The sequence below is a fragment of the Mobula birostris genome, chromosome 23 (genome assembly GCF_030028105.1).
Source record: "Mobula birostris isolate sMobBir1 chromosome 23, sMobBir1.hap1, whole genome shotgun sequence".
Classification (NCBI taxonomy): domain Eukaryota; kingdom Metazoa; phylum Chordata; class Chondrichthyes; order Myliobatiformes; family Myliobatidae; genus Mobula; species Mobula birostris.
This window is the reverse complement of record NC_092392.1, coordinates 58,546,941-58,571,629: the sequence shown is the minus strand read 5'-3', so window position 1 is coordinate 58,571,629 and position 24,689 is coordinate 58,546,941. Positions and strand designations below refer to the sequence as shown.

General features: G+C 44.7%; 1 protein-coding gene and 1 long non-coding RNA gene across 4 annotated transcripts in view; one reads left to right on the top strand and one right to left on the bottom strand.

Moving 5' to 3' along the window:
• Nucleotides 1-7,376, bottom strand: part of socs2 (suppressor of cytokine signaling 2) — a 19,905-nt gene extending 12,529 nt beyond the window's left edge. Inside the window, exons 1-2 of the mRNA XM_072241699.1 lie at nt 6,624-7,376; nt 6,213-6,500 (exon numbers count right to left, since the gene is read on the bottom strand). Of these exons, the coding sequence (XP_072097800.1) occupies nt 6,213-6,342 (130 nt within the window). The 5' untranslated portion in view covers nt 6,343-6,500; nt 6,624-7,376. The remainder of the gene's footprint in view (nt 1-6,212; nt 6,501-6,623) is intronic.
• On the top strand, nt 6,336-24,689 carry LOC140186928 (uncharacterized). 3 transcript variants are annotated; one of them, XR_011882968.1, is made up of 4 exons: nt 6,336-8,416; nt 19,347-19,812; nt 20,047-20,086; nt 22,162-24,689. It is a non-coding gene; the product is annotated as an uncharacterized lncRNA (long non-coding RNA). The 3 variants fall into 3 exon arrangements; XR_011882969.1 differs by having other exon boundaries at nt 6,338-8,416; nt 19,347-19,758; XR_011882967.1 differs by having other exon boundaries at nt 6,349-8,416; nt 19,347-19,611; nt 22,162-24,684.

Genomic DNA, 24,689 nt, shown 5'->3' with positions numbered 1-24,689 from the left:
AAGCAAAGAGAGCAGCATTCCTTCATCTGATTGACAACTAGTGTCTACATGCTAATTGATGTTAGCAGTAAGGGTGTAAGATAGAAAGTGGAGGGAACAGGGCATACTTTTGAGGTTGCAGTGGTGTTGCTCCTTCGATGAATAGCCCCACTCTAGATACGCAATGGTAGAACTGGGGGAGAAACTCTCAGCAACAGAAAACACTATCACACCCCACAGCAGGTGACATAGTGTGAAAGGCAGATTTCAGTTTTGAAATTAAACTTTTACTCATTTTAGACCCACATCACACCATCTCTTACTTATGATTTATAAAGACACTTGACATATCATGGTTTTGAAAGAAGGCGGAACACATCCTTTTGCCTGACAAAGGAATTCCTTTCCTTGTCCCATTCCTGATCATCCAATCTCCACAATTTGTTTCAGAGCCCTTACTATTGACCAAAATTCTTGAGGCCCAAAGCTTGCCTTTTTAACTGCTGAGCATGCACAAACTTGCCATTGTTGATAGAATGACACTGAGACACTGGGCAGTCAGCAAGGGCACGTTACACTGCTCTACCACAACAGTTATTAACACTTTCAACATGTGCACATACTTAACATTGGTCATGCTTAAGCTGCTAAACACATATGAATCTCCCCACCCTGACCCACCAACATCAGGTCACCAAAGGACCCAAGCTCTGCTGTGTGCTCCCTGATGTGAAACACTTGTCAAGATGTGAATAGTTTTGACCTTAATAAAAGCACAGATCAGGAGACCTAAGTTACCTGTTAGTTTGTTTTCACTATGACACAAACTCTCCTTAAATTACAGGTACTGTATAAATCCAGGATGATTACAGCAAAAGTAGTAATGATTAAATAAAGTTGCTCCAATCTTAATTTGACAGCAGGTTTTGCTAAAATAAATGACCATTGGCCTTTGTCACAACTCCAGTGAACAAGAGAGAAGCAGACCATTTAGCCCAGCAACTGATGCATAGACAAATCAACACCCTTCCAGTTATTCCTTTCTCCCTCAAATACTTATTTATCTACCTACCTCAGCTCAGTGCTTTTTGTCTCAATTACTTAATATGATAGCAGTTCCTGATTCTAATCAGTCTCTGGTAAAGAGCTTCTCCTGAATCTTCCTTTGAAAGTTTTAGATGCAATCTTGCATTTGTAGCTTTTAAGTTTTATACTACTCCAACAATAGGAAATATCCCAGCATCTGCCCTCTTAAGTCCATCCAAAAGCCAAATAGCAACAGGTCAATGAAGAGTCTCTGTTTTGATTGGTGTAATAATTCAGTCTGGTATTACCATTGTCAATTACTTTTCCCTGTTCTGGCCCCATGTTCCTTTATATGTGTACATTTATTAGTTTGTTTTATTACTTACAAGAATCTAGTTAAATCAGCTCCATATCTGCAAACATTTTAGGCTTTTATTTCTTTTCCTCCTGTTTGTATTAATTTTAAGAAGCTTTCTATAACAAGCTTGCTGCCTTTGTAAAGGGGAGAAAACTATATACCCTCTCTATTTCTGTTCTTCACAACTACGTATTCAAGTCTCTTTATCTTTTCTCTGAAGTTGTTAGGGTCACATTTATGCTCTTGGGTTTCTTTACAAGTGCAGAACATGTTCAACGCACCAATGATCTATTTATTTAGAGATATCATCTTCTAAGATTTGGATACCTTTCATGATAGGTAACAATTATTGTTTCAATTTTCAATACTAATCAATTGGCATTGGAGGGATAATAAATCAGCCATAATAGACCAGCGGAGCAGACTCGATGTGCTGAAAGGACCTAATTCAGCTCCTATGATGGGAATATATTTGATCTACTTCTTGTTCCAGTTATATATCATTGCTTGTCAGAGGATCAGTTGTTAATACTCTTATTTCTATTTAAGACAGTTCTACATTGAAACTCAAAATCTAAACTGTAGCCTCTGTATAAAGGAGGTTCTACATCAGTAGATATGCTGCCATTCTTAATCTTGAGAAACGTTAGACTATGGCTTCACCTGCTCCCTTAAACAAGTGCAAAGAAAGTTATTCTGTCATATTGTTCGTGAGATAATCAGGAGAGCTGTACAGCACACTTGTCCCACAATCAGCAAACAAAATACCAATTATCTAGCCATCACTGTCTGTGAGACGATGCTCCTTGTTATCTGAATGTGAAGTGTTGTATCTGGAAGAGGAGGCACTGTCATAATCGAGGAAACACAGTAAGTGCTTACAGGAAATTGTGAGGTTGTAAACATGACAATTTTACCATCAGCCTTTCTGTATTTTGCTCCTTCATCATCCCTTGGTCAAAATGCTTGAATACCCTCCTTAAAGTCATTGTAGAAGCAACCAGGTTCTTCCCAGTCAAAACATCTGCCTAATAAATTAATCCAGTTCCATCAAGTGCTTTTGCTAACCATTGACTCATAATTTCCACCTCCAAGCGAACTGATGTATTCTTCTGGGTCAAACAAAATAAAGCACAACTAGAAACAGCCAGGGAATAAAAACTGATCAAAATTCCTCTCTAGACACTCTCATGCAACGCAAACCAATCCTGGACATTACAGGGGCCAAATGCCTTTTATAAAGCCACTTATTTTTTTCAGTTGCTCTTGAAAGATTTTATGGTATAAAGTTACCAACTTGCAGAAGTTTCAGTGGGAATGCCTACCACGCAAAATCAGCAACGAAAACTTCTAACAAAGACCAACAGTAAGTGCGTCAGAGAAATGGGCAACTTGGTCCGAGCCAGTGGGCGGCCCAGCGTCCGGAGCGTGGTTTAGTACTGGCTTCGCGGATAGGTTCAGGCCCTTTAAAGAATCAAGTTCTCAGCGGGAATCCAAAAAATTGTAGTTGTTTACGTATTAGATCCAGATTAAAGATTAACTTGTTTTCCTGCTGTTTTGATTGATTTACATCAGTAACAGAACGTGACAATTTGAGAGGTGACGTATGTAATTTAGCGGATAAATCAACAAGACCTTTTGGATAGACAGAAGGTTAGGTGGGCAGTAAGCTGCAGATACAACACCATCCCCGTAACGGCTTCACCAGCAAAGTTTCCAGTGACCTCGTCCACTAATTTATAGGATTTATAACTCTTGCCTTTACTTACATAAACTTCATTTCAGTGCACAATTGTTCAGTAGAAATCATTAATCAGTAGCAGGCAAAGCTTTGACACCACCGTTGTAGCCAGGTGCAGAAATTTTATAAAACAAACCCTACACACAATACAAGTAACTTAGTTTTTAAACAAACTTCAATGTTAGCGTAGCCAAAGAAATAACGTACTCAAAACCATTTATAAACATACATATTTTTGCAGATTTTACCAATAATTGCAAAAAGCTAAGGAGTTGGAACTTGTTGGGAATCACCGAGTGCGGAGTCCCTTGTAAACACAAGTCCACAACTTGCTGGACCCGCTACGCCGATTTTGCGCTACCAGTGAAGCACAGTGCGGAAGTAAATTTGCTGCCGATGCCCAGAGCCGTAGTGGAAGTCTTGCCTGTTCTCGGTCCACAACCTGCCCATTCTTCATGTTAATTGGGGGTTGGGGGGGGGGGTGTCAGTGAGACTGGTGTGCACTAAATTATTTTTTAATTAGTTGAGTTTTGTAAAATGTGTTTAAATTAACATTTAAAGGTTTAAAAATTTCTTGATCCATTAATTATTTTCTTTTTCTAAATGCTGCGGATATTCAGAAGCATTAGAGCGCGCAAGACCCTCGACAATGAATATACTTGACTCAGACAGCCGGCAATGAATGTTCTTGACTCAGACAGCCGGCAATGAATGTTCTTGACTCAGACAGCCGGCAATGAAAGTTCTTGACTCAGCCGGCAATGAATGTTCTTGACTCAGACAGCCGGCAATGAATGTTCTTGACTCAGACAGCCGGCAATGAAAGTTCTTGACTCAGCCGGCAATGAATGTTCTTGACTCAGACAGCCGGCAATGAATGTTCTTGACTCAGACAGCCGGCCAATATGGGTGGATGTAGGAAGGCAAGAGTTGTAGGTAAAGGACAAACACAGGAGATTCTGCAGGTGCTGGAAATCCAGAGCAACACATACCAAATGCTGGAGAAACTCAGCAGGTCAGGCAGCATCTATGCAGAGGAAAGAAGATTCATCATTTCGGCCGAGATCCTTCGTCAGGGTGGAAAGGAAGGACGAAAAAGCCAAAATAAGAAGATGGGTGGAGGAGAAGATGCTCAAGCTGGCAGAGGCTGGATGAAACCAGCTAACGGGCGTGGGGGTGGGGAGAGATGGGTGGGTGGGGAAAGGGGGATGTAATGAGAAGCTGGAGCTGATAGAAGTGTAAATGGAATCTGATAGGAGAGGGGAGTGGACCATGGGAGAAAGGGGAGAGGTACCAGAGGGACGTGTTGGGCAGGCGAGGAGAAGGGGTAGGCGGGGAGCCAGTATGGGGAATGGAACAAGAGCGAATAGGGAGGGGCAAGAAATTTTCGGAGTTAGAGATATCGATGTTCACGCGGTAAGGTTGGAGGCTACCCAAAGGGTGAGGCGTTGCTCCTCCAGCCCGAGTTCCTGCAGCGTTTTGCGTTTGTTAGATGAATAAGCAGTTTGCAGACCACCGCAAAATCTGGCTACGTGTTAATGGCAACAGGGTAGAGCGAGTGGAGCGATCGCGGCCCAGTCACGTCGCCTATACTGATTAGAACCGATCGGGTCGCAATGGTAACGAAGCCTACGCTTACTTGAAGACATTTTGGCTCACCTATCATTGAATAACGGAAAAGTGGTGCAAGGAGATCGAGCTCTTGTAGGAATACCTGGAGCCATTCTTAGAGACGTTAGCATCCTCTCTTCCAACAGCATCACCAAGATGCCACCCACATACAAACAGAAAGTGTAAGGCCTCCAAAATGCAGCTTTGGGCAAGTGCAGTAACTCCTCTGAATGGGGAACAGAGGCCTGGAGGACAACCCAGCCAGCCAGACAACAGAATTTAATGCATCAAGGACCCAAGAGCGGGAGAACTATCTACAGTAATCTGATTCCACAAATAATCCTCTGGTGTATATGTTTCACTTATACCCGGAAACGACTCCTCTCTAGAACCCAGCTGAGCGGCACCAGAATACTTATACATCCCTGGAGGAAGATTTTGTTTCCTTCCATGGGGGGGGGGGGGGAGGGGGAGGGTAGTACTTTTAAGAAAATAATTAAAATAAGTGTACATAAATAAATCAGAAATGTGGACACGCATTAAAGTTTCTGCCAGTAATTAAGGTATCCTTTTAGAATTTAAGTTTGAGATGTTTTTGTCGTTTGAAGTTAATCGGATCTTAGACTTCCTTATACTCACGCCAACTTTTACTCCAATGGGCTAGAATTGTCTAAAAATGGAACTGACCAGGATAATAATTTGACAGCACAAAACTCAGTGGGCACGGCCTTGGTACGCGGTGCCCGTGTAGTCTGCCCCCCCCCCGCCCCCAGTCTCTTCTCTGTGCGCATATTTTTCTCCGTATCCACTCCATCTTTTTTTTCGGAAGTGGTAAAATCTGATACCACGTACTTCTGAAGATGGTTGTAAATGCGACATTTTCCTATCCATACGCAAACTAACTCACAACCCGCCCCGACAGCTCTGTTTTAGTTATGAAGATTTTAACTTTTTTCAGATGTCAATTCTCGTTCATCATAATATTTTCTATTCAAGTCTATGGCGTCTCAGTCATTTTAAAGCACCAAATTAGAGACATCGCCGTTAAGGCGGCTTCGGGAACTTCAAACGAATAAACAAATTATGAATTTTTTTCATATAGATTAACAGAAATCGAAAACCTTGCCCGGTAAAGTGAGAGATGCGAATGGAGACCTTCAAATGCGGCGACGATGCAACATCATTCCCGTTTAAGTTTTAGCAAATTTCAGGAATAGCCCGTTTCAGCGCTTTTTAAGCGTTTGTACAGATCTCTAGTTTACAGACAGCAGTAGTAATGGGCAATGAAAATAAAGAGATTCTGTAAACAGTTTTCCAATAAACTTCGCCAAAGATCGAGGCGCGAGATAAGAGTATTGAATTGCTACGAAATGTGTCCATTCCCAAAATACCAGAAGAATTGAAAATCCAGATATATTTTGTTTTAAGGGGACTTTGCAGTAAGGTGTTAGTCACACACACAAGTTGCAATGGAACGAAGGCATGCTGGTTGAATACCTGCCCGCCGAAGATCAGCCATGGCTGCCGAAATGCGGTCCTGGTCGCTTTCCGACGCCCTCGACGCTCGCCGGGGACCCTGGTCAGTCCGCATCGGGTTCACATCGTCCGACGCCTCTTGGCAAGTCATAGGGTGGGAGACTTCAGCGAAATGGTTGTCCAACTAAAGAAAAGTTACCCCAAACAACGAAAAGCTCCACTCTTATGTACATTACCAAGAACTTCCACTGGGAGAAGGGGCTTTTCTGCTAAACAAGATTGTATCGACTCACTCGCTTTCTTGGATATCTGGAAGAAGAAACAAGGGAGAGAGCGCGCGCGCGCGCGCGAGAGAGAGAGAGGGGGTGAGAATGAGTGGGGGAGAGAGAGAGAGAGAGATAGTCTGAGAGAAATTCTCCAGTCTGTGATCACCTGCGGGACATCCGCTATAATTGGAAAGTCGAGGTTTTCATTTCTGAAGACAGACGGCGTGGGCAGAGTCCTTTCCCTAGATTCATGAGATTGGGAAAATAAACCCCCGCGTGTGAGGAATCTGACTGTCAGCCCCATGAGTGAAACACCGAGGATTTACCGATAGACGCGCAGTGAGTATGAGAACGAGTTTTCTCAGTTAGGACAAGTTCAGCGAGCGCTGGCTTCACTTTCCGCATGCGCCAGTCCACTTTGTGTTTTCGTTTGACCACATTTCAATGTATACGGTCGTTTGAAGTGTACTCACTCACACTTGTTAACAAACGAACGTGCAAAAGAATTGAGCAGAGCCAATGTAGCAACGGGGCGACCGTTCCGTCCCGTGGCTATCAGAGGGGTCCCATTAACAGTCGCTGCTTTAAATTATTTCTCGAGCAGCGGACAGTTGACCCCGGACTCTGGGCCAGCGTCATACAATTCAGAGGAAATGCCATTTACTGGGGCCTGGCGTCAACAACAACAAAGCGACGGCTCACTAGCGCTTCACCCCACCCACTCAACAATTGGGAAAAGACCGGAGGGGAGGGTTTGAGAGGAAGGGATTGGAGACAGGTAGGGTGACGGGAGGGAGAGAATGAGTTAGCTGAGAGAGCGAAGCAGCGCGACTGATGAGGGAAGGGGCGGGAGACGCAAAGTCTACGGATTCGGAAACTGCGCTCCTAGTGAGAATAATTCCAGTCCAGCAACAAGCTGTTTCATTGGAGGGAGAGGATTCGCCCTCACCAGCTTCCTCTCCGCTCCACCCCCCCCCCCTTTTAGAAACACACAGGCCGCTTTCCAGGAACTTTCCAAGAACTGGGTCACATGACCTGGCACGCCTCCAGTCTTAAAGCAAGGTGCCCCCTCCGTCCCGGGTCATCCGCAGCTTCTGCAGACCCCGCCCGCATCAAAATCACCCCAGCCCTCTGGCTCTTCAAATCCCATCCCCCCCTTTAAGGTGGGGGCAGCTGCGAAGTGTTTCCAAGAATTCCTGGACATGAAGATCAGAAAAGAGAGAAATCTTCGGCTTTTGACAATGATTATGGAGAGCACGCCTTCCCTCCCATTCTGTGTTCGTGTGCCTTGTCTCCCCGGACTCAAACCACCTCATGCACTTTATGCAAAGCTCCCTTTTAAAGGTAATGGAGTCATTTAGTGTCCTTGAAAGAGCCCCAGTGGACGGATAGTGCGGGGCAAGGCGAGGCAGTACACTACCGAAGCTGTCGATCACAGGCTCATTTCGGGAAGTATTTAATTACCGACCCGGCTTTTGTCTAAAATCCCTTAGCCGATCTACTGAGTGAGAATTCGGAACACATTCGTCCCATCCGGGCGATTTCTGTATCCGGCTGTACAATACAGAACATGCAGGGTAACAGGCAATTTCCCCGTTCGCCGGGCTGACGGCGCCGTCGGTGAGAGATAAGAATCGCGGAATCTGTCGTCAGTAGTGTGAAGGCCTCGCACCGAGGCAGCCACAAATCCAAAATAACAACGGAGGAATTGGAACCGCAGGTCGATGCGCCCTCAGCAGCAGCGATGAAAGACAACTGAAGCGAACCGTGTTTCTATCGATGACCCCTGACTTGCTGAGTGCTACCAGCATTTTAAATTTAGAAATTCCAGGGAACTAATATCACTGTCCCGGAGAACGCGAGGTAAAGGTACGCGACAGCCCCAGCGGATTGGAGGCAACACACACGGGAAACTAACTGCAGCATCTGACGATTGTGAGAGATCGGCTGCCTCTGAAGGTTGGTAGCTCTGGTTTTCGAGATGCCGCCCGGTTTGCAGTGGGAGCGCAGGGTTATGGAAGAGGTGGATCTGGTCTAGGAAAGGGTGAAGGTGTGCGTGCTCAGAGCTGGCTTTGGTGAGGGGGAGAGGGACGGAGATGATTGTCCGCAAGGGACAGGGAAACCAGAAGGCACAAGTGGGGAGTCAAGGCCAAACAGAGAGCCTCACTCCCGTGCCACAGCCCAGCAACTCCGCCAAGGTCAACTCATTATCAAAGTACGGGCATGTCACCACACACTCGCGTGAGATTCCTTCGCTTGCAGGCGTCCACAGGAAAATAAAGAAATACAATATTTATGAAAGCTATACATAAACAAAATCTGACAAACAACTCATGGGCAAAAGAAGACAAATAGTGTAAATAATAATAAAAATACAAATAACACTGAGAACATGAATTGTAGAGCCTGTGAAAGTGAGTCTGAGGCTTGTGGAGTCAGCTCAGTTTTGAGATGAAATTGAAATATCTTTATTGTCATTGCATAGTACAATCTGTCATGCACCAAAATGAGTTTGCAACTCTCATACTCAATGCTGTAAAACAACAAATAAAATAAATAAACAATAAATAAAATCAAGTACCCAGCCAGTACACGCAATGTCCAGCAGTACAAAAGCACAACTCAGATGCATGACGACCGTAAAACCAGTATTAAAGTAGCAACAGAACAAATTTATGGATGATGCTTGAATGATTGATTCAGAGCAATTATAGCTCTGGGGAAAAACTATTTCTCAGTCTGGAGATGCGGGCACAGAAAATCTTATAACGTCTGCCAGATGGAAGAAGTTCAAACAGATGATTGCATGTGTGTGAGTGAAGTTATCCACATCGGTTCAGGAGCCTTCTGATGGTTGTAGAGTAATAACTGTTCCTGATCCTGGTGGTAGAACATAGAACATAGAGCATAGAATAGTACAGCACATTACAGGCGCTTCGGCCCACAATGTTGTGCTGATCCTCAAACCCTGCCTGCCATGTAACCCCCCACCTTAAATTCCACCATATACCTGTCGAGTAGTCTCTTAAACTTCACTAGTGTATCTGCCTCCACCACTGACTCAGGTAGTGCATTCCACACACCAAGCACTCTCTGAGTAAAAAACCTTCCTCTAATTTCCCCCTTGAACTTCCCACCCTTTATCTTAAAGCCATGTCCTCTTGTATTCAGCAGTGGTGCCCTGGGGAAAAGGCACTGGCTATCCACTCTATCTATTCCTCTTAATATCTTGTACACCTCTATCATGTCTCCACTCATCCTCCTTCTCTCCAAAGAGTAAAGCCCTAGCTCCCTTAATCTCTGATGATAATCCATACTCTCTAAACCAGGCAGCATCCTGGTAAATCTCCTCTGTACCCTTTCCAATGCTTCCACATGCTTCCTATAGTGAGGTGACCAGAACTGGACACAGTACTCCAAGTGTGGCCTAACCAGAGTTTTATAGAGCTACATCATTACATCGCGACTCTTAAACTCTATCCCTCGATTATGAAAGCTATACCCCATAAGCTTTCTTAACTACCCTATCCACCTGTGAGGCAACTTTCAGTGATCTGTGGACATGTACCCCCCGATTTTTCTGCTCCTCCACACTACCAAGTATCCTGCCATTTACTTTCAAGATTCAAGATTCAAGATTCAAAAAACTTTATTGTCATTCTAACCGTACATCAGCTCTGCAGGGCAGAATGAGACAGCGTTTCCCAGGAGCAGTGCAATCATAACATAACAAATGCAACACTAAATAATAAACATAACAATAAATAGTAAAACACAACAGCCACATGTCAGTTAAAATCAAGTTATAAGTGTCCAGTGCAAGTAAAAAGTGTCCAAAGCAGAGTCAGGTAGAGCAGCTATTTAGCAGTCTGACTGCCTGTGGGAGGAAGCTGTTTAGTATTCTTGTGGTTTTAGTTTTGATGCTCCCGTAACGTTTGCCTGATGGCAGAAGAACAAACAGTTCATGGAGAGGGTGTGAGGGGTCTTTAATGATGTACCGTGTCTTCTGGAGGCATTGACTCTGAAAGAGGTCTTGGACAGAAGGTAGGGAGATCCCAATAACCTTCTCCACTCCCCTAACCACCCTCTGCAAGCCTTTTTTGTCGACAGCACTGCAGCTGGAGTACCAGGTTGTGATGCAAAAGGTCAGCACACTCTCAACCACGCCTCTGTAGAATGTAGTTAGGACGTTAGTGGGGAGTGATGCTTGTTTAAGCTTCCTCAGAAAGTGCAATCTCTGCTGGGCCCATTTCACAATCCCATTGGTGTTCCTGGATCAGGTGAGATTGTCGGAGATCTGCACCCCAAGGAACTTGATGTTTTCCACTCTCTCTACTGTGGAGCCACTGATGCTGAGGGGTGTGTGCTCAGGCTGAGACCGTCTGAAATCGACGATCATCTCCTTGGTTTTGGTGACATTAAGCATCAAGTTGTTATCCCTGCACCAGCTCTCTAGGTGTTTGACCTCCTCCCTGTACATTATTTCATCATTTTTGCTGATGAGCCCCACCACTGTGATATCATCTGCAAATTTAATGATCAGGTTCTCCTTGAATCTGGCTGCACAGTCATGTGTTAGCAGTGTAAACAGCAATGGGCTAAGCACACAACCTTGTGGGGATCCAGTGCTCAGTGTGATGGAGTCAGAGATGTTCCTGCCAACACGGACTGACTGTGGTCTCTCTGTCAAGAAATCCAGAATCCAGCGACACATGGCAGTGCTAAGGCCAAGCAGCGACAGTTTCTCCACTAGTCTCTGCGGGATGATGGTATAGAACGCTGAACTGAAATCAATGTACAGGATTCTGGCATAAGTGTCTTTGTTGTCCAAGTGAGAGAGAAATGTGTGCAGTGTGGTGAATATTGCGTCCTCCGTAGAGCGATTTGGACAATAAGCAAACTGTAGAGGATCCAGCGATGAGGGGAGGCTGGCTGTGACATGAGGCTTGACAAGCTGTTCAAAACATTTCATCACTATGGGGGTCAGGGCAACGGGACGGTAATCATTCAGACAGGCTACAACTGATTTCTTTGCTACAGGGATGATTGTGGAGGTTTTGAAGCATCTGAGGACAATAGCTTGACTTTGTACTCTGCCTTGGAGTTTGTCCTTCCAAAGTGTACAACCTCACACTTCTCCGGGTTGAACTCCATCTGCCACTTCTCAGCCCACTTCTGCATCCTATCAATTTCTCCCTGCAATCTTTGACAATCCTCTACACTATCTACAACACCACCAACCTTTGTGTCATATGCAAACTTGCCAACCCATCCTTCTACCTCCACATCCAGGTCGTTAATAAAAATCACGAAAAGCAGAGGTCCCAGAATCGATCCTTGTGGGACACCACTAGTCACAACCCTCCAATCCGAATGTACTCCCTCCACCACCACCCTCTGCTTTCTGCAGGCAGGCCAATTCTGAATCCACCTGGCCAAACTTCCCTGGATCCCATGCCTTTTGACTTTCTGAATAAGCCTACCGTGTGGAACCTTGTCAAATGCCTTAAGAATCTTTTCCAACAGCTTTCCCACCACAGACGTAAGGTGTGGGACCTATGATCCTGTACCTCCTACCCAAGCAGGTAGAAGAGAGCATGGCCTGTATGGTGGGGTCCTTGATAATGGATCACAAACAACAGAATGGCGGCTGCTTTCTTATGGCAACGCTCCCTGTAAGTGTGATCAGAAATGGGCATGGATGGTGGATAAGTGTGCGCGACAAGCCTCAGGTGCTGCTTAGTGCACTGAACCCATTCCCACACACTGGGACCTGACTTAGGCACCCGCAGCTTCATCCTCAGTAACCATACCACGGTGGCGTAGCAGTTCGCGTGAAGCTCCTCTGTAAGAAAGTTCTTCCCGTGAGTGTGTGGGTTTCCTCTGGGAGCCCCCGTTTCCTCCCACAGTCCAGAGACATACTAGTTATTAGGCCAATTGATGATTGTAAATTGTCCTGTGATTAGTCTAGTGTTAAATGGGTGGGTTGCTGGGCAGTGTGCCTCGTGGGCTGGAAAGGTCTGTTCCACAGCTTATGTCTAAATAAATAATGTAACAGATCCCGTGCAGTTTGGAAATTTCACACGTTTTGCACTTGCCACCAGATAGTCCACTACCAGTGGCACACCACAGTGTTCACCAACACTTCCCCCTCTCCCGATAGGACAGGGAGCAGAGGCCACCAAGGTCCCCAGTGCAGAAAGCAATACCTGCAAGTCAATGTACCAATGGAGCTCTGGCTGAAATCTCACAGATGACAGCATCTTCCTACTTAACCCTCCTCCTCATATTCTATCTCCCATGTTCTCAATCTCGTAAAACTTTATTGCATAGTGTAATTATGTTGTTCTTATCAGACCTATTTCTTCAACATCACAATGGCACAACCTACAGACTTTCAAGGACTATACAATTCATGTTCTCAGTATTATTTATTTATTATTTTATTTGGACAATTTGTCTTTTTTTGCATGAGTTGCTTGTCAGTCTTTGTTTATGCATCATTTTTTTTAATTAACTCTATTGTACTTTTTTACTTTCCTGTAAATGTCTGCAACCTCAGGACTGTATATAGTACTTCGATAATACATTTACTTTGACTTTTCATTGTGATAACCAAACATGCACAGTTTAGAGGGCAAAGCACAAAGCTGGGATCTGCAGTGCAGCGGGTCATCAAATTGGGTGGCCTTTGGTCAGGATCAGAGGAAAGGACAACATAGACGCCACTTTACTGGGAAGTGAAGTACGAGAGGCAGCAGATCCAATAATGGATGACAATGAAATGGCCGGGGCATCTGCTAGCCTGCCAGTAAGTGAGGATGCCCAATGTCAAGGAGCAAGCAGAGGCATTTAGAGTCTGGATCCTCATACTTCCTAATGTGGACGAGATGGCCAACTTCTGCCGGTGCATTCATGGACCCAATCACAGAGCAGCATCTGATGGTTGATGTTGCATCTTCCATTGCAACACCAGCAGTTGCTATCCTGCATCTGAGTGGAGCCCAGACCACTGCCATAATACCTGGAGCTGAAAATGTGCTCAGGGCTTGCAAGGCGATACCACACTCTACATTGTCACTGTAACGGGCAGCAGGGGTTGCTAAGAGTTGTCAGGATTTGGCTGTTTGAAGCACATACTGGTGTTCTCCCTTGAGGGATTTGGAGCAGGACTATTCTACCTGAAGTCCCAGCCAATCAATATACATTAGAGTCAGAGAGCACCACAACATGGTAAAAGGCTCTTCAGCCCATTTAATCTGTACCAAACATTCATTCTGCCTAGTCCCATCGACCTGCACCTCAATCATAGCCCTCCACACCTCCACAGTCCATGTACTTATCCTTATTTTTCTTAAATGTTGAAATCAAACCTGCATTCATCACTTTCACTCCACATTCTCACCTCCCTCTGAGTGAAGAAGCTCCCCCTCAAGTTCACCTTAAAAATGTTTCACCTTTCACCCTTAACCCATTACATCCAGTGGTGGTCTCACACAAACTCAGTGGAAAAAGTCTGCTTGCATTTACTGTATCTATACCCTCTCATAATTTTGTATATTTCTATCAAATCTCCTCTTAATCTCCTGCACTCCAGGGAATAAATTCCTAATCTATTCAACCTTTCCCTATAACTCAGGTCCTCAAGATGCAGCAAAATGCTTGTAAAATTTCTGTGTACTCTTTCAATCTTATTAACATCTTCCCTATAGGTACAGTAGGTGACCAGACTAAATCAGAATCAGGTTTAGTATCACTGGACTTCTTTGTGAATTTTGTTGTTTTGCAGTAGCAGCACACTGCAATCCACAGTAATAAAAATTATAAATTACAATCTACATATATGAACATTAAACTAAATTAATGGGGCAAAAAGGGAGGGAGATACCAAGGTGGTGTTCATGGGTTCACTGTCCATTCAGAAATCTAATAGCGAAGGGGAAGAAGCTGTTCCTGAAATGTTGAGTGTGTGTCTTTGGGCTCCTGTATCTCCTCCTTGATGGAAGCAATGAGAACAGGGCATGGCTTGAGTGATGGGGGTCCTTAGTGATGGATGCTGCCTTTCTGAGGTGTCCTCGATGCTGAACAGTCTAATGCCCATGATGGAGATGACTGAGTTTATAACTTTTTGCAGATTTTACAGATCCTGTGCAGTGCCCCCCCCCATACCAGATGGTGATGCAATCAGTTAGAATGATCTGCACAGTACATCCATAGAAATTTGTGAGTGTTTTTGGTGACATATCACTTCTCCTCAAACTCCCAATGAAATATAGCCACTGTCATCCCTTCTTTGTAATTGCATCAGTATGCTGGGTACATATTGGAGATGTTGATACCTGGGAACCCGTTTCACTTCTCATCCCTCAATGAAGACTGGTGTGTGTTTCCTCGACTCCCCTCAACTGCACACATTACTTCAAACTAGTCCTCTCCAACACCTTATATAACTTCAAATAATTTTGATTTATGAAGGACAATGTGCCAAAAGCTCCTTTTACAACCCTACCTACCTGTGTTTGCCACTTTCAAGGAGTTACAGTTCTGTATTTCTAGATTCCTCTTTTCTACTTTACTGCTCAGTGCCCTACCATTCACTGTATGTCCTACCCTGAGGAACCCTTCTTCAGTCGACACAAATATTGGCATTTTTCCCCTTGCTACCTGTGAGAGCTGACTGTATGTTGGCCAGCATTTTGTTAGAACAGTGACAGCCACTTAGAAGTTCTTCAATGCCATGAAGTACTTTGGAATATTGTGAACATTTCCAATCTCCATTATGAAAAATTATTTACTCTAGCAAGGTTAGAAAAGGCAGAACCGAGGAGCTATGGGATGGATGTCAAAAATGTTTCCACTAATGAGTAAAAGGGGAACTAAGGATCAGGAAAATAAGACAGGCTTGGATGATTCCAAACATCAATTCTTCAGGTTGTGCTATGTGATATTTTTAATGTCTAACTGAGAATAAAGATTGCAATTTGAGCTAATGTCTTGTCTGAAAGGGTCCAACATTGAGAGCATTGCACTCTTTCAGTCTGTAGCAGTGTGTCTGCTCAACTGTATGTTTAAAATTATTCATACCTGTCCCAAATCGGGACTTAAACCAATGCCTTCTGACTTTGTTGTTAGACTGGTAAATCTGAGACTGTCAGAATTCCTGAGTTCAAAATACTTAACAAAACAACTCAAAAAATTAATGCATAGTAGATATTGAAAACCCAAAATAAGAACAGAAAATGCAGGAGATACTCAGCAGGTTGGACATCATCTGGAGAAAGAGAAGCAGGCAATTGAAGATCTTTCATCGACTTAATGTCACCCAGCTGGTTTATTAATCTGGAGCTTCATCAGGTAGAAGGCACAAGAGCCTCAGGACTCACACCACCAGGTTCATGAACAGTTACTACCCCTCAATCATCAGGCCCTTGAACAAAAGGGGATAACTACACTCATTCTATGTCTGGTGTTCCCACAACCGATAGTCTCACTTTAAGAACTCTTTATCTTGTTATTTCATGCTCTCGTTATTTATTGCTAATTATTTATATCTGCATTTGCACAGTTTGTTTTTCATTAATCCTGTTTACAGTTACTGTTCTATAGATTTGCTAAGTATGCCCACAGAAAAAGAATCTCAGGGTTGTATGTGGTGACACGTATGTACTCTGATAATAAATGTTACTTTGAACTTTGAACAGCACTTCAAAAAGTTTGAAGTGGTAGCGCTTATCATTGTATGCCACTGTAACAATAGCAACACATAAAATGCAGGAGGAACTCAGCAGGTCAGGCAGCATCTGTGGAAATGAATAAACAATTGGTCTTTCAGGCTGAGACTTTTCATCAGAAGTCCTGGCCTGAACATCAACTGTTTATCCCTCTCCATAGATACTGCCTGACCTGATATGTTCCTCCAGAAATTTGTGTGTGTTGCTCTGGATTTCTGGCATCAGCAGAATTGCTTGTGTTTATTGTAACAACAGAATTAGTTTCAAAGCAACACACGTAAAATGCTGGAGGAACATAGCAGGTCAGGCAGAATCAATGGAAAAAATAAACAGTCGACATTTTGGGCCGAAACTTTCTTCAGAACTCAGAATTATTTTCATTTTCCAGAGGAACCGAATTTCCTAATTGCAGGAATTTTGTAGATGTAGTGTTTTAAACTTGTTATACACAACCAGACGGACCAACACTTATGCTGTATACAACATAATCCTCACAACTCACCTCAATAATAAGCAAATGCTTTGAGAGGCTGGTCAAGGACCACATCTGCAGCATGTTACCACCCACACCGAACCCCCTACAGGTCACCTACCGACACAACTAATCAACAGATTATCACAATGGGGGCATTGGGAATGGACCCAAATGCAAGACACAGACACTGAAGTACAAAGAATAGGACTTGACTAGAGTAGGGACATGACAGGATACAGACAAGGAGCAGGGACAAGAATGCAGACTTGGACTAGGACATGGACAAGACAGGGGACCCGGACAAGGAATTATGCACTAGGAGCCTGGGCTTGGACTCCGAGCCAGAGACTGGACAAGGACCCAGAACCTGGGTCTTGCCTCAGGCTCGGGCCCCAGAACCAGGTAAGGACATGACATGACTGCAGGACAGGATGTGGCTGGGGTCTAGAGGCTTGGGGCTGCAGGCTGGGGTCCTGGTCTTGAGGCTTGAGGCTGGGGTCTTGAGGCTTGAGGCTTGGAGACAGGCTTGGGGTCTTGAGGCTTGGGTATGAACTCCAAGCCAGAGACTGGGCAAGGACCCAGAACCTGGGACTTGACTCGGGCTCAAACTCCAGAACTAGGCAAGGACAAGATGAAGCTACAGGACTGGACATGGCTTGGGTGAGGAACTCCTGGGTAGGGAGAGACACAAGGTAAATGCACATGGACAGGACTCGAATAGGACTGGACTAGGCACGGATTGGACAAGGGCCTTCAGGAGCATGGAGCCTTGGACTACAAGAGACGGGAGCACAGAACACAGAGCCGGGCCCCTCCTTGGGAACAGGACATAGGGCCAGGATTCATACATGTAACACAGAGCCGGGACCCATCCTTGGGAACAGAATGTAGGGCAGGGATTCATACACAGAATGCTGAACATGAAGAGACCGATCCCAACACAAGGTGGTGGCAAACAGCCGGAACCACTTAGCGAAGGAGAGGACACAGAGACAGTTTCCAACACAAGGTGGCGGCAGATGGCCAGACCCACCTAGCGAAGGAGAGGACACAGAGAGACAATTCCACACAACGAGAGACAGTTCCTTATCTTGACCTAACAAGGCTCCGGTCTTGCTCTGGCGGTAAAACTTCAGCGATACAGGTGGGGTATCCCGGCTAGGTGAGCAGGCAGAGAGTCAAGCAAGGTATCCAGGCAGAGAGACAGGTGAGGGGGGGAAGGACAGGGAAGGGAACAGAACAGTCCAGCAGGGAATCCCTGGTTTGCAGAGGTATTTATGTCTCAGCCCCAAAATGAGAATCATGTGCCTACAACAAAACCAGAAACCCAGGAATAAGGAACTATAGACCAGACCGTGAACCAGAATACTGACTTCACGGACCGGACCATGACACAGATGACGCAATAGCCACTGCTCTACACACCGTCCTTACACATCTGGAGAAGAAGGATGCTTATGTGAAAATGCTGTACTTGGTCGACAGTTCAGCATTCAACACCATAATTCCATCCAGGTTCGACAGGAAGCTCAGAGCCCTCAGCCTTCACCCTGCCTTGTGCAGCTGGATCCTGGACTTCCTGTCAGATAGCCAGCAGATGGTAAGAGTGGGCTCCCTCACCTCTGCCCCTCTAACCCTCAACACAGGTGCCCCTCAGGGCTGTGTCCTAAGCCCCCTCCTTTACTTTCTGTATACCCATGACTGTGTCATCACCCACAGCTCCAATCTACTAATTAAATTCACTGACGATACTACCCTGATTGGCCTAATCTCAAATAATAATGAGGCAGCTTACAGAGAAGTCATCACCCTGACACAGTGGTGTCAGTAAAACAACCTCTCCCTCAATGTTGCAAAAACAAAGCAGCTGGTTGTTGACTACAGGAGGAATGGAGACAGGCTAACCCCTATTGACATCAATGGATCTGGGGTTGAGAGGGTGAACAGCTTTAATTTCCTCAGCATGCACATCACCAAGGATCTCACGTGGTCCGTACATACCGGCTGTGTGGTGAAAAAGCCACAACAGCGCCTCTTTCACCTCTGACGGTTGAAGAAGTTTGGTATGGACCCCCACATCCTAAGAACTTTCTATAGGGGCACAATTGAGAGCATCCTGACTGGCTGCATCACTGCCTGGTATGGGAACTGTACTTCCCTCAATCGCAGGACTCTGCAGAGAGTGGTACGGACAGCCCAGTGCATCTGTCGTTGTGAACTTCTCACTATTTAGGATACTTACAAAGAGTTGTGTGTAAAAAGGGCCTGAAGGATCATTGGGGACCTGCGTCTCCCCCAACCACAAACTGTTCCAGCTGATACCATCTGGAAAATAGTACCACAGCATAAAAGCCAGGACCAACAGGCTCTGGAACAGATTCTTCCACCAGGCCATCAGACTGATTAATTCATGCTGATACAATTGTATTTCTATGTAATATTAACTGTCTTGTTGTACATACTATTTATTATAAATTGCACATTGCACATTTAGACAGAGACGTAACTTAAAGATTTTTACTCCTCATTTATATGAAGGATGTATGTAATAAAGTCAATTCACTTCAATTCAATTCAATTCAATCTGAATTAAGATGATGCCCACTAAAGATGGGGTGACAAGTTACTGGTGGTTCATAAAGCAAGAAATACAACTGAATTATTTGTAACACTTTTTCTGTAGAAAATTGTGATAAACAGTCACAGCAAATGATGAAGAGACGGGCGAAGCCAAAGCTGCCTCGAGGGGCGAGGTGTGCGGGTGTGATGCAAAGTCGGAGTGAGGTTGAAGCACGGTCAAGGGAAAGTGGTCGGAGCATGCTTGAGATGGAGATGGAGTCGGAGTCAGAGACAGAGTTGGAGCAAGCGGAGGAGTTCTGGAGCCAATCCACCCAAATCAGGAGCGAGGTGGGATCAATCTGAGCGCTGGGCCGATTTGGAAAGGACAGGTACAGGCCAGAACGTAGCGGCAGGGTCCACGCCCAAAGTGTATCGATGTGGCGGGGCCCAGGTCCCAGTGCGAGGGACGACCTGATGCTTGGACAATTTAAACGCGGGTCTGGATGGATTGAAGAGGCAAGGTTTCGGCACAAGAGGCGAGGGTCAGGCCGATTCTGCTCACTGCGCTGTGTCCTTTACTCTGCTCTGAGGTTGAGTCTGTGGCTGCAGCCTGCTCGGGCTGCTGGTCCATTCTGAATGCTATTGCTTGCTTTTATTTGAATCTTTTGTTTTTTTTCACTCTCTCTATGCATTGGGTGTTGGTATTTTTTTAAACTGGGTCCTTTCAGGTTTCTTGCTGTGTGGCTGCCTGTATACAGTGAAACTCAAGGTTGTATAACTTACACATAACGTCGATAATAAATTGAAATTTGAATTTTTTTTAGGTACCAGGCCACAAAAGAATAAAGAGAACATTATAAAAAGGTGATTTTTATATCATTTGAAATATTGGTCACACATTGTAGTTCTGTTCATGTGCAAGCATGTATTAAAACCATTGGTTAAAGGCTTTCTTTGAGCATTCATCCATACGTGAGCTGTACCTTGCTTTTGCAGCTCCACAGAAGGCTGTCAACATATCTCTGTGTGAGTAATGTTAAGTTGTCTTGAGGTTGTGCAGACTGAGAGATGTCATTCTTACTGCCTGTGCTTTGCCAGCTGCCAGCCATTTTGCTCTGTGATGTGCTGGTAGCCTCCCATGAGGCCCCAAAGCAGAGCTGGAGCTGCCTGAGTGACCACACCATTTTTGCTGAATGCTCTGCTCTCAGATGCCCTTGAAGGTCAGGTGGAAAATCTACTTACATGGAGATTATAGGGCAGTGGTAGCACTAGTGCACACAGTTGAGTCGAGTATGGTGTTCTCCCAAGGGGTTGTGTATGGGTGAGTTTTCAAGTAGCTGGCGAGGCTGATCCAGGATCCATACCTCACAATCCTGCCCATTTCACCACTTGCTGATCGTCACGGGATTTAAACTGGGATGTTGGGGTGAATTTCCTGAATGGAGAAATGGAGAACACCTGTGCATGACTTAATGTGGGGGGGGGGGGGTGGCTGATGCTTGGGCAGCCGCCACTCAGTCCTTGACAGATAAGGGTGACATGGAATACAAGATGACTGGGGACAGATGTATCTAAGAAAAGATGTGCTGACATTGAAGAAGATCCAAAGGAAGGTCACGAGAATTATCCCAGGAATGAAAGGTTAACGTATCAAGATTGTTTGATGGCCCTGGGCCAGTACTCACTGTAGTTTAGAAGAATGAGGGGGATCTCAATAAAACCTATTGAATATTGAAAGACCTAGATAGTACGGAGGTGGAGAGAGTGTTTCCTATAGTGGAGGAGTTTGGGACCAGAGGGCACTGCCTCAGAACTGAGGAACATCCATTTAGAACAAAGATGAGGGAACATTTCTGTAGCTGGAGGGTGGCGAATCTGGGGAATTCATTGCCACACAGCTGTTCAGGCCAGTTCACAGGAGGAGAAGATGGCGGTGCGCGCGGCCTCTCCAGTGAATGGTATCTGAAATCTGTCAAGTAGGGGACCGTGCACAATTCTGATTAGATGGAGACAGACGTGAGAGCACGGAGGAACATCTGGAGAAACTTCTGAAATGCCCGCTTCGCTGCCGCTGCTACTGTGTGGTAACCGGAATCTCTGGAGCAGAAGGCCCCGAATCCTCGGCTTTGCCTGTTTCAGTGGCTGAGGCGAGGTCGAAGGTGCTTGGCAGAGGATGGCACTCAGGAGGCTGTATTGGAGGGGCTGGTCGGAGGCTCGAAGTTTTCGGATAGACAGACTCAGTGTCGGCTGTGGTCGGCTGCTTCCAAGGCATCGGCAAGTTGACGGTGCCTGGAGGTTTATGGCAGGGAGTTTTTCCCTTTTGCCGCCTGCTATCGGGGACTCGGGAGTCGATTGACTCGGGACTTTGAGACTTATGGTTTGTTCTTCATCAAATTATGGTATTGCTTTGCACTGCTGTAACTTTGCACTATGTTATAATTATGTGGTTCTGTCAGTGTTAGTCTTTGGTTTGTCCTGTTTTCTGTGATATCACTCTGGAGAAACTGTATCATTTCTTAATGCATGTATGCATTTCTAAATGACAATAAAAGAGAACTGAGTGTTCTCATAATCTAAATCTAAATCTAAATATATTTAAGGTGAAGCTTGATAGATTCTTGATTAATCAGAGGATCAAAGTTTACGGGGAGAAGGCAAGAGAGTGGGATTGAGAGGGGTAATAACTCAGCTATGAGGGAATGGTGGAGCAGACTTGATGGGCCAAATGGCCTAATTCTGCTCCTATGTATATGGTTTAAAACTACAGAGGCTGAAATGAAAACCAAAGATATTGGAAGCACTTGCAGATCAGGTAGTGTATGCAGAGAGAAAAATGAGTTGATGTTTCATGTCAATGGACCCTTCAGCAGAACTGGTAAGATTCTGACAAAAAGTCTTGGATCTGAAATGTTAAGTATTTTTTTCTCTCTCTCTCCCAGAAGCTGTCTTCCTACTGAGTGTTTCCTGTGATTTCTGGCCTTACTTTCTGAGCAGAAGCCCCCATCTCATCTCATACATTGTCTGAGGCCCTGCAGCCGCTAAGCATCCATGTCCAGATGTCAAACTCCAAAATATCTCAAAGATATATTAAAATATTTCCAGCAGAGGCAAAACAAAAGCCAGTCATTTCATGACAGGTTCCTCTGGTCAACAGCCAGGAATTTACCAACTGCTGGTATGAGTTGGATTTGTCTGCGTCACTTACTGTCTCACATTGCAGAATTGAACGAAGACATCAGGAACACCAGCTAAACATGACAACCACCTTCAAGCCTTGCACAGTGTCATGGAATGTATGCTCGTTTCCATGGAGAACTTCAACCCATTTCCATTTGCTGTAAACATTAGACTGGGCAGAAATAAATGATTGACATTCCTTGGATGAATACAAAGACATGCTCCAAAATGAATTTCCAATGTGCAGTTCTTAACCACCAAAGGGCTCATTTTAGTGGACACTGGGATGACTAGTAGAGCTTATAAGAAGATGAAGGGAATAATAAATTGTGAATATTGACCTAATGCGTTTTTACTGAACAGTTTGTTTTCCTAAGAAGTTTGTGAAGATTTGGCTAGTCATCTAAAACTTTGACAAACTTCTATAGATGCATGATTCAAAGGTTCCAAAGTTCAAAGTTCATTTTATTGTCAATGTATGCATGTACAATACAACTCTGATGTTTGTCTTCTCCAGCTAGTCATGAAATACGGAAAAACCATGGGAGTTGTTGAAAGAAAGGACATCAACCCCTGTGCATGAAAAAGAAACAAATCTCGCAAACCCCCAAATCCTCTACCCCCTCCCTCACACAAAATAACAGATTGCCCACATGGAAAATGGCAGCTAGAATATCAAACCCCAAACTCCTAACCTTCTCCCTCACACAAAAACTAACAGATCATTCAACCGAAAAATGGCAGCTGGAACATCAAAAACTCCCAAACCTTTCTATCACAAAAAAAAACAGCGACAGTTAACATCAAACCCTCCCTTGCAGGAAAGGACAGCAACAGTAGCATCAAATCCCCAATCCCCTCTCTTACACACAAAAATTAACAGATGGCCCATACAGAAACACACCAACAAGAACATCAGACCCCAAACCCCCAACTCCTGTCTTGCACAAAAAGAAACATATCGCCCACCCGCCAATTGGCAACAAGAAGGATGGAGAGTATCTAACTGGTTGCATCATGGACTGGTATGGAAACACCGATGCCCAGGAATGGAAGAATCTACTGGGGATACAGCCCAGTCCATCACAGGCAAAGCCCTCCCCACTACTGAGCTCATTTTCAAGGAGTGCTGGCACAAGAAAACAGCATCCACCATCAAGGACACCCACAATCCAGACCATGCTGCCTTCTCACTACTACCATTGAGAAGGAACCTCAGGTCACACACTGCAGATTCGGCAACATGTATTACCCGAAAACCATCAGGCTCCTGAACCAGTGTGGATAGCCTCACACAACACAACTCTGAACTGATGCCACAACCTACAGACTCACTTTCAAGGAATTTATGATTCATGTTCTCAGCATTTTCTTACACAATTTCTCTTCTTTTGCACATTGGTAATTTGTCAGTCATAGTCATACTTTACTGATCCTGATGGAAATTGGATTTTGTTACAGTTGCAACAACCAAGAATAGAGTATAATACAGTATAGCAATATAAAACCATAAATAATTAAATAATAATAATAATATGTAAATTAAGCTGGGAAATAAGTCCAGGACCAGCCTAATGACTCAGGGTGTCTGACGCTCCAAGGGAGAAGTTGTAAAGTTTGATGGCCACAGGCAGGAATGACTTCCTATGGCGCTCAGTGTTGCATCTCAGTGGAATGAGTCTCTGGCTGAATGTACTCCTGTGCCCACCCAGTACATTATGTAGTGAATGGGAGACATTGACCAAGATGGCATGCAACTTAGACAGCATTCTCTTTTCAGACACCACCGTGAGAGAGTCCAGTTCCATTCCCACAACATCACTGGCCTTACGAATGAGTTTGTTGATTCTGTTGGTGTCTGCCACCCTCAGCCTGCTGCCCCAGCACACAACGGCAAACATGATAGCACTGGCCACCACAGACTCGTAGAACATGTTTGTTTATTTATAGTTTTTCATAAACCTACTGTATTTCTTTATTTTCCTGTGAATGCCTGCAAGAAAATGAATCTCAAGGTCTATATGGTGACATGTACCTACTTTGATAATAAATGTATTGTCTACCTTTCTCTGTAGGTGCAACACTATATTCTGCATTTCATTATTTTTTCCCCTTTTGTGCTCCCTTGAGGTATTTAGGTTTTGAAATCATCCCTCTTGTCATGCAAAGCAAAGTTTTTCACTCTGTCTCAGTATGTGTGACAATAATAAACTATTTATCTACGTATTTCAGTGTGGTGATCCTCTCCTCCCTTACTGTCACCACCAGAGCTGAGCAAGTCCCTACGTAG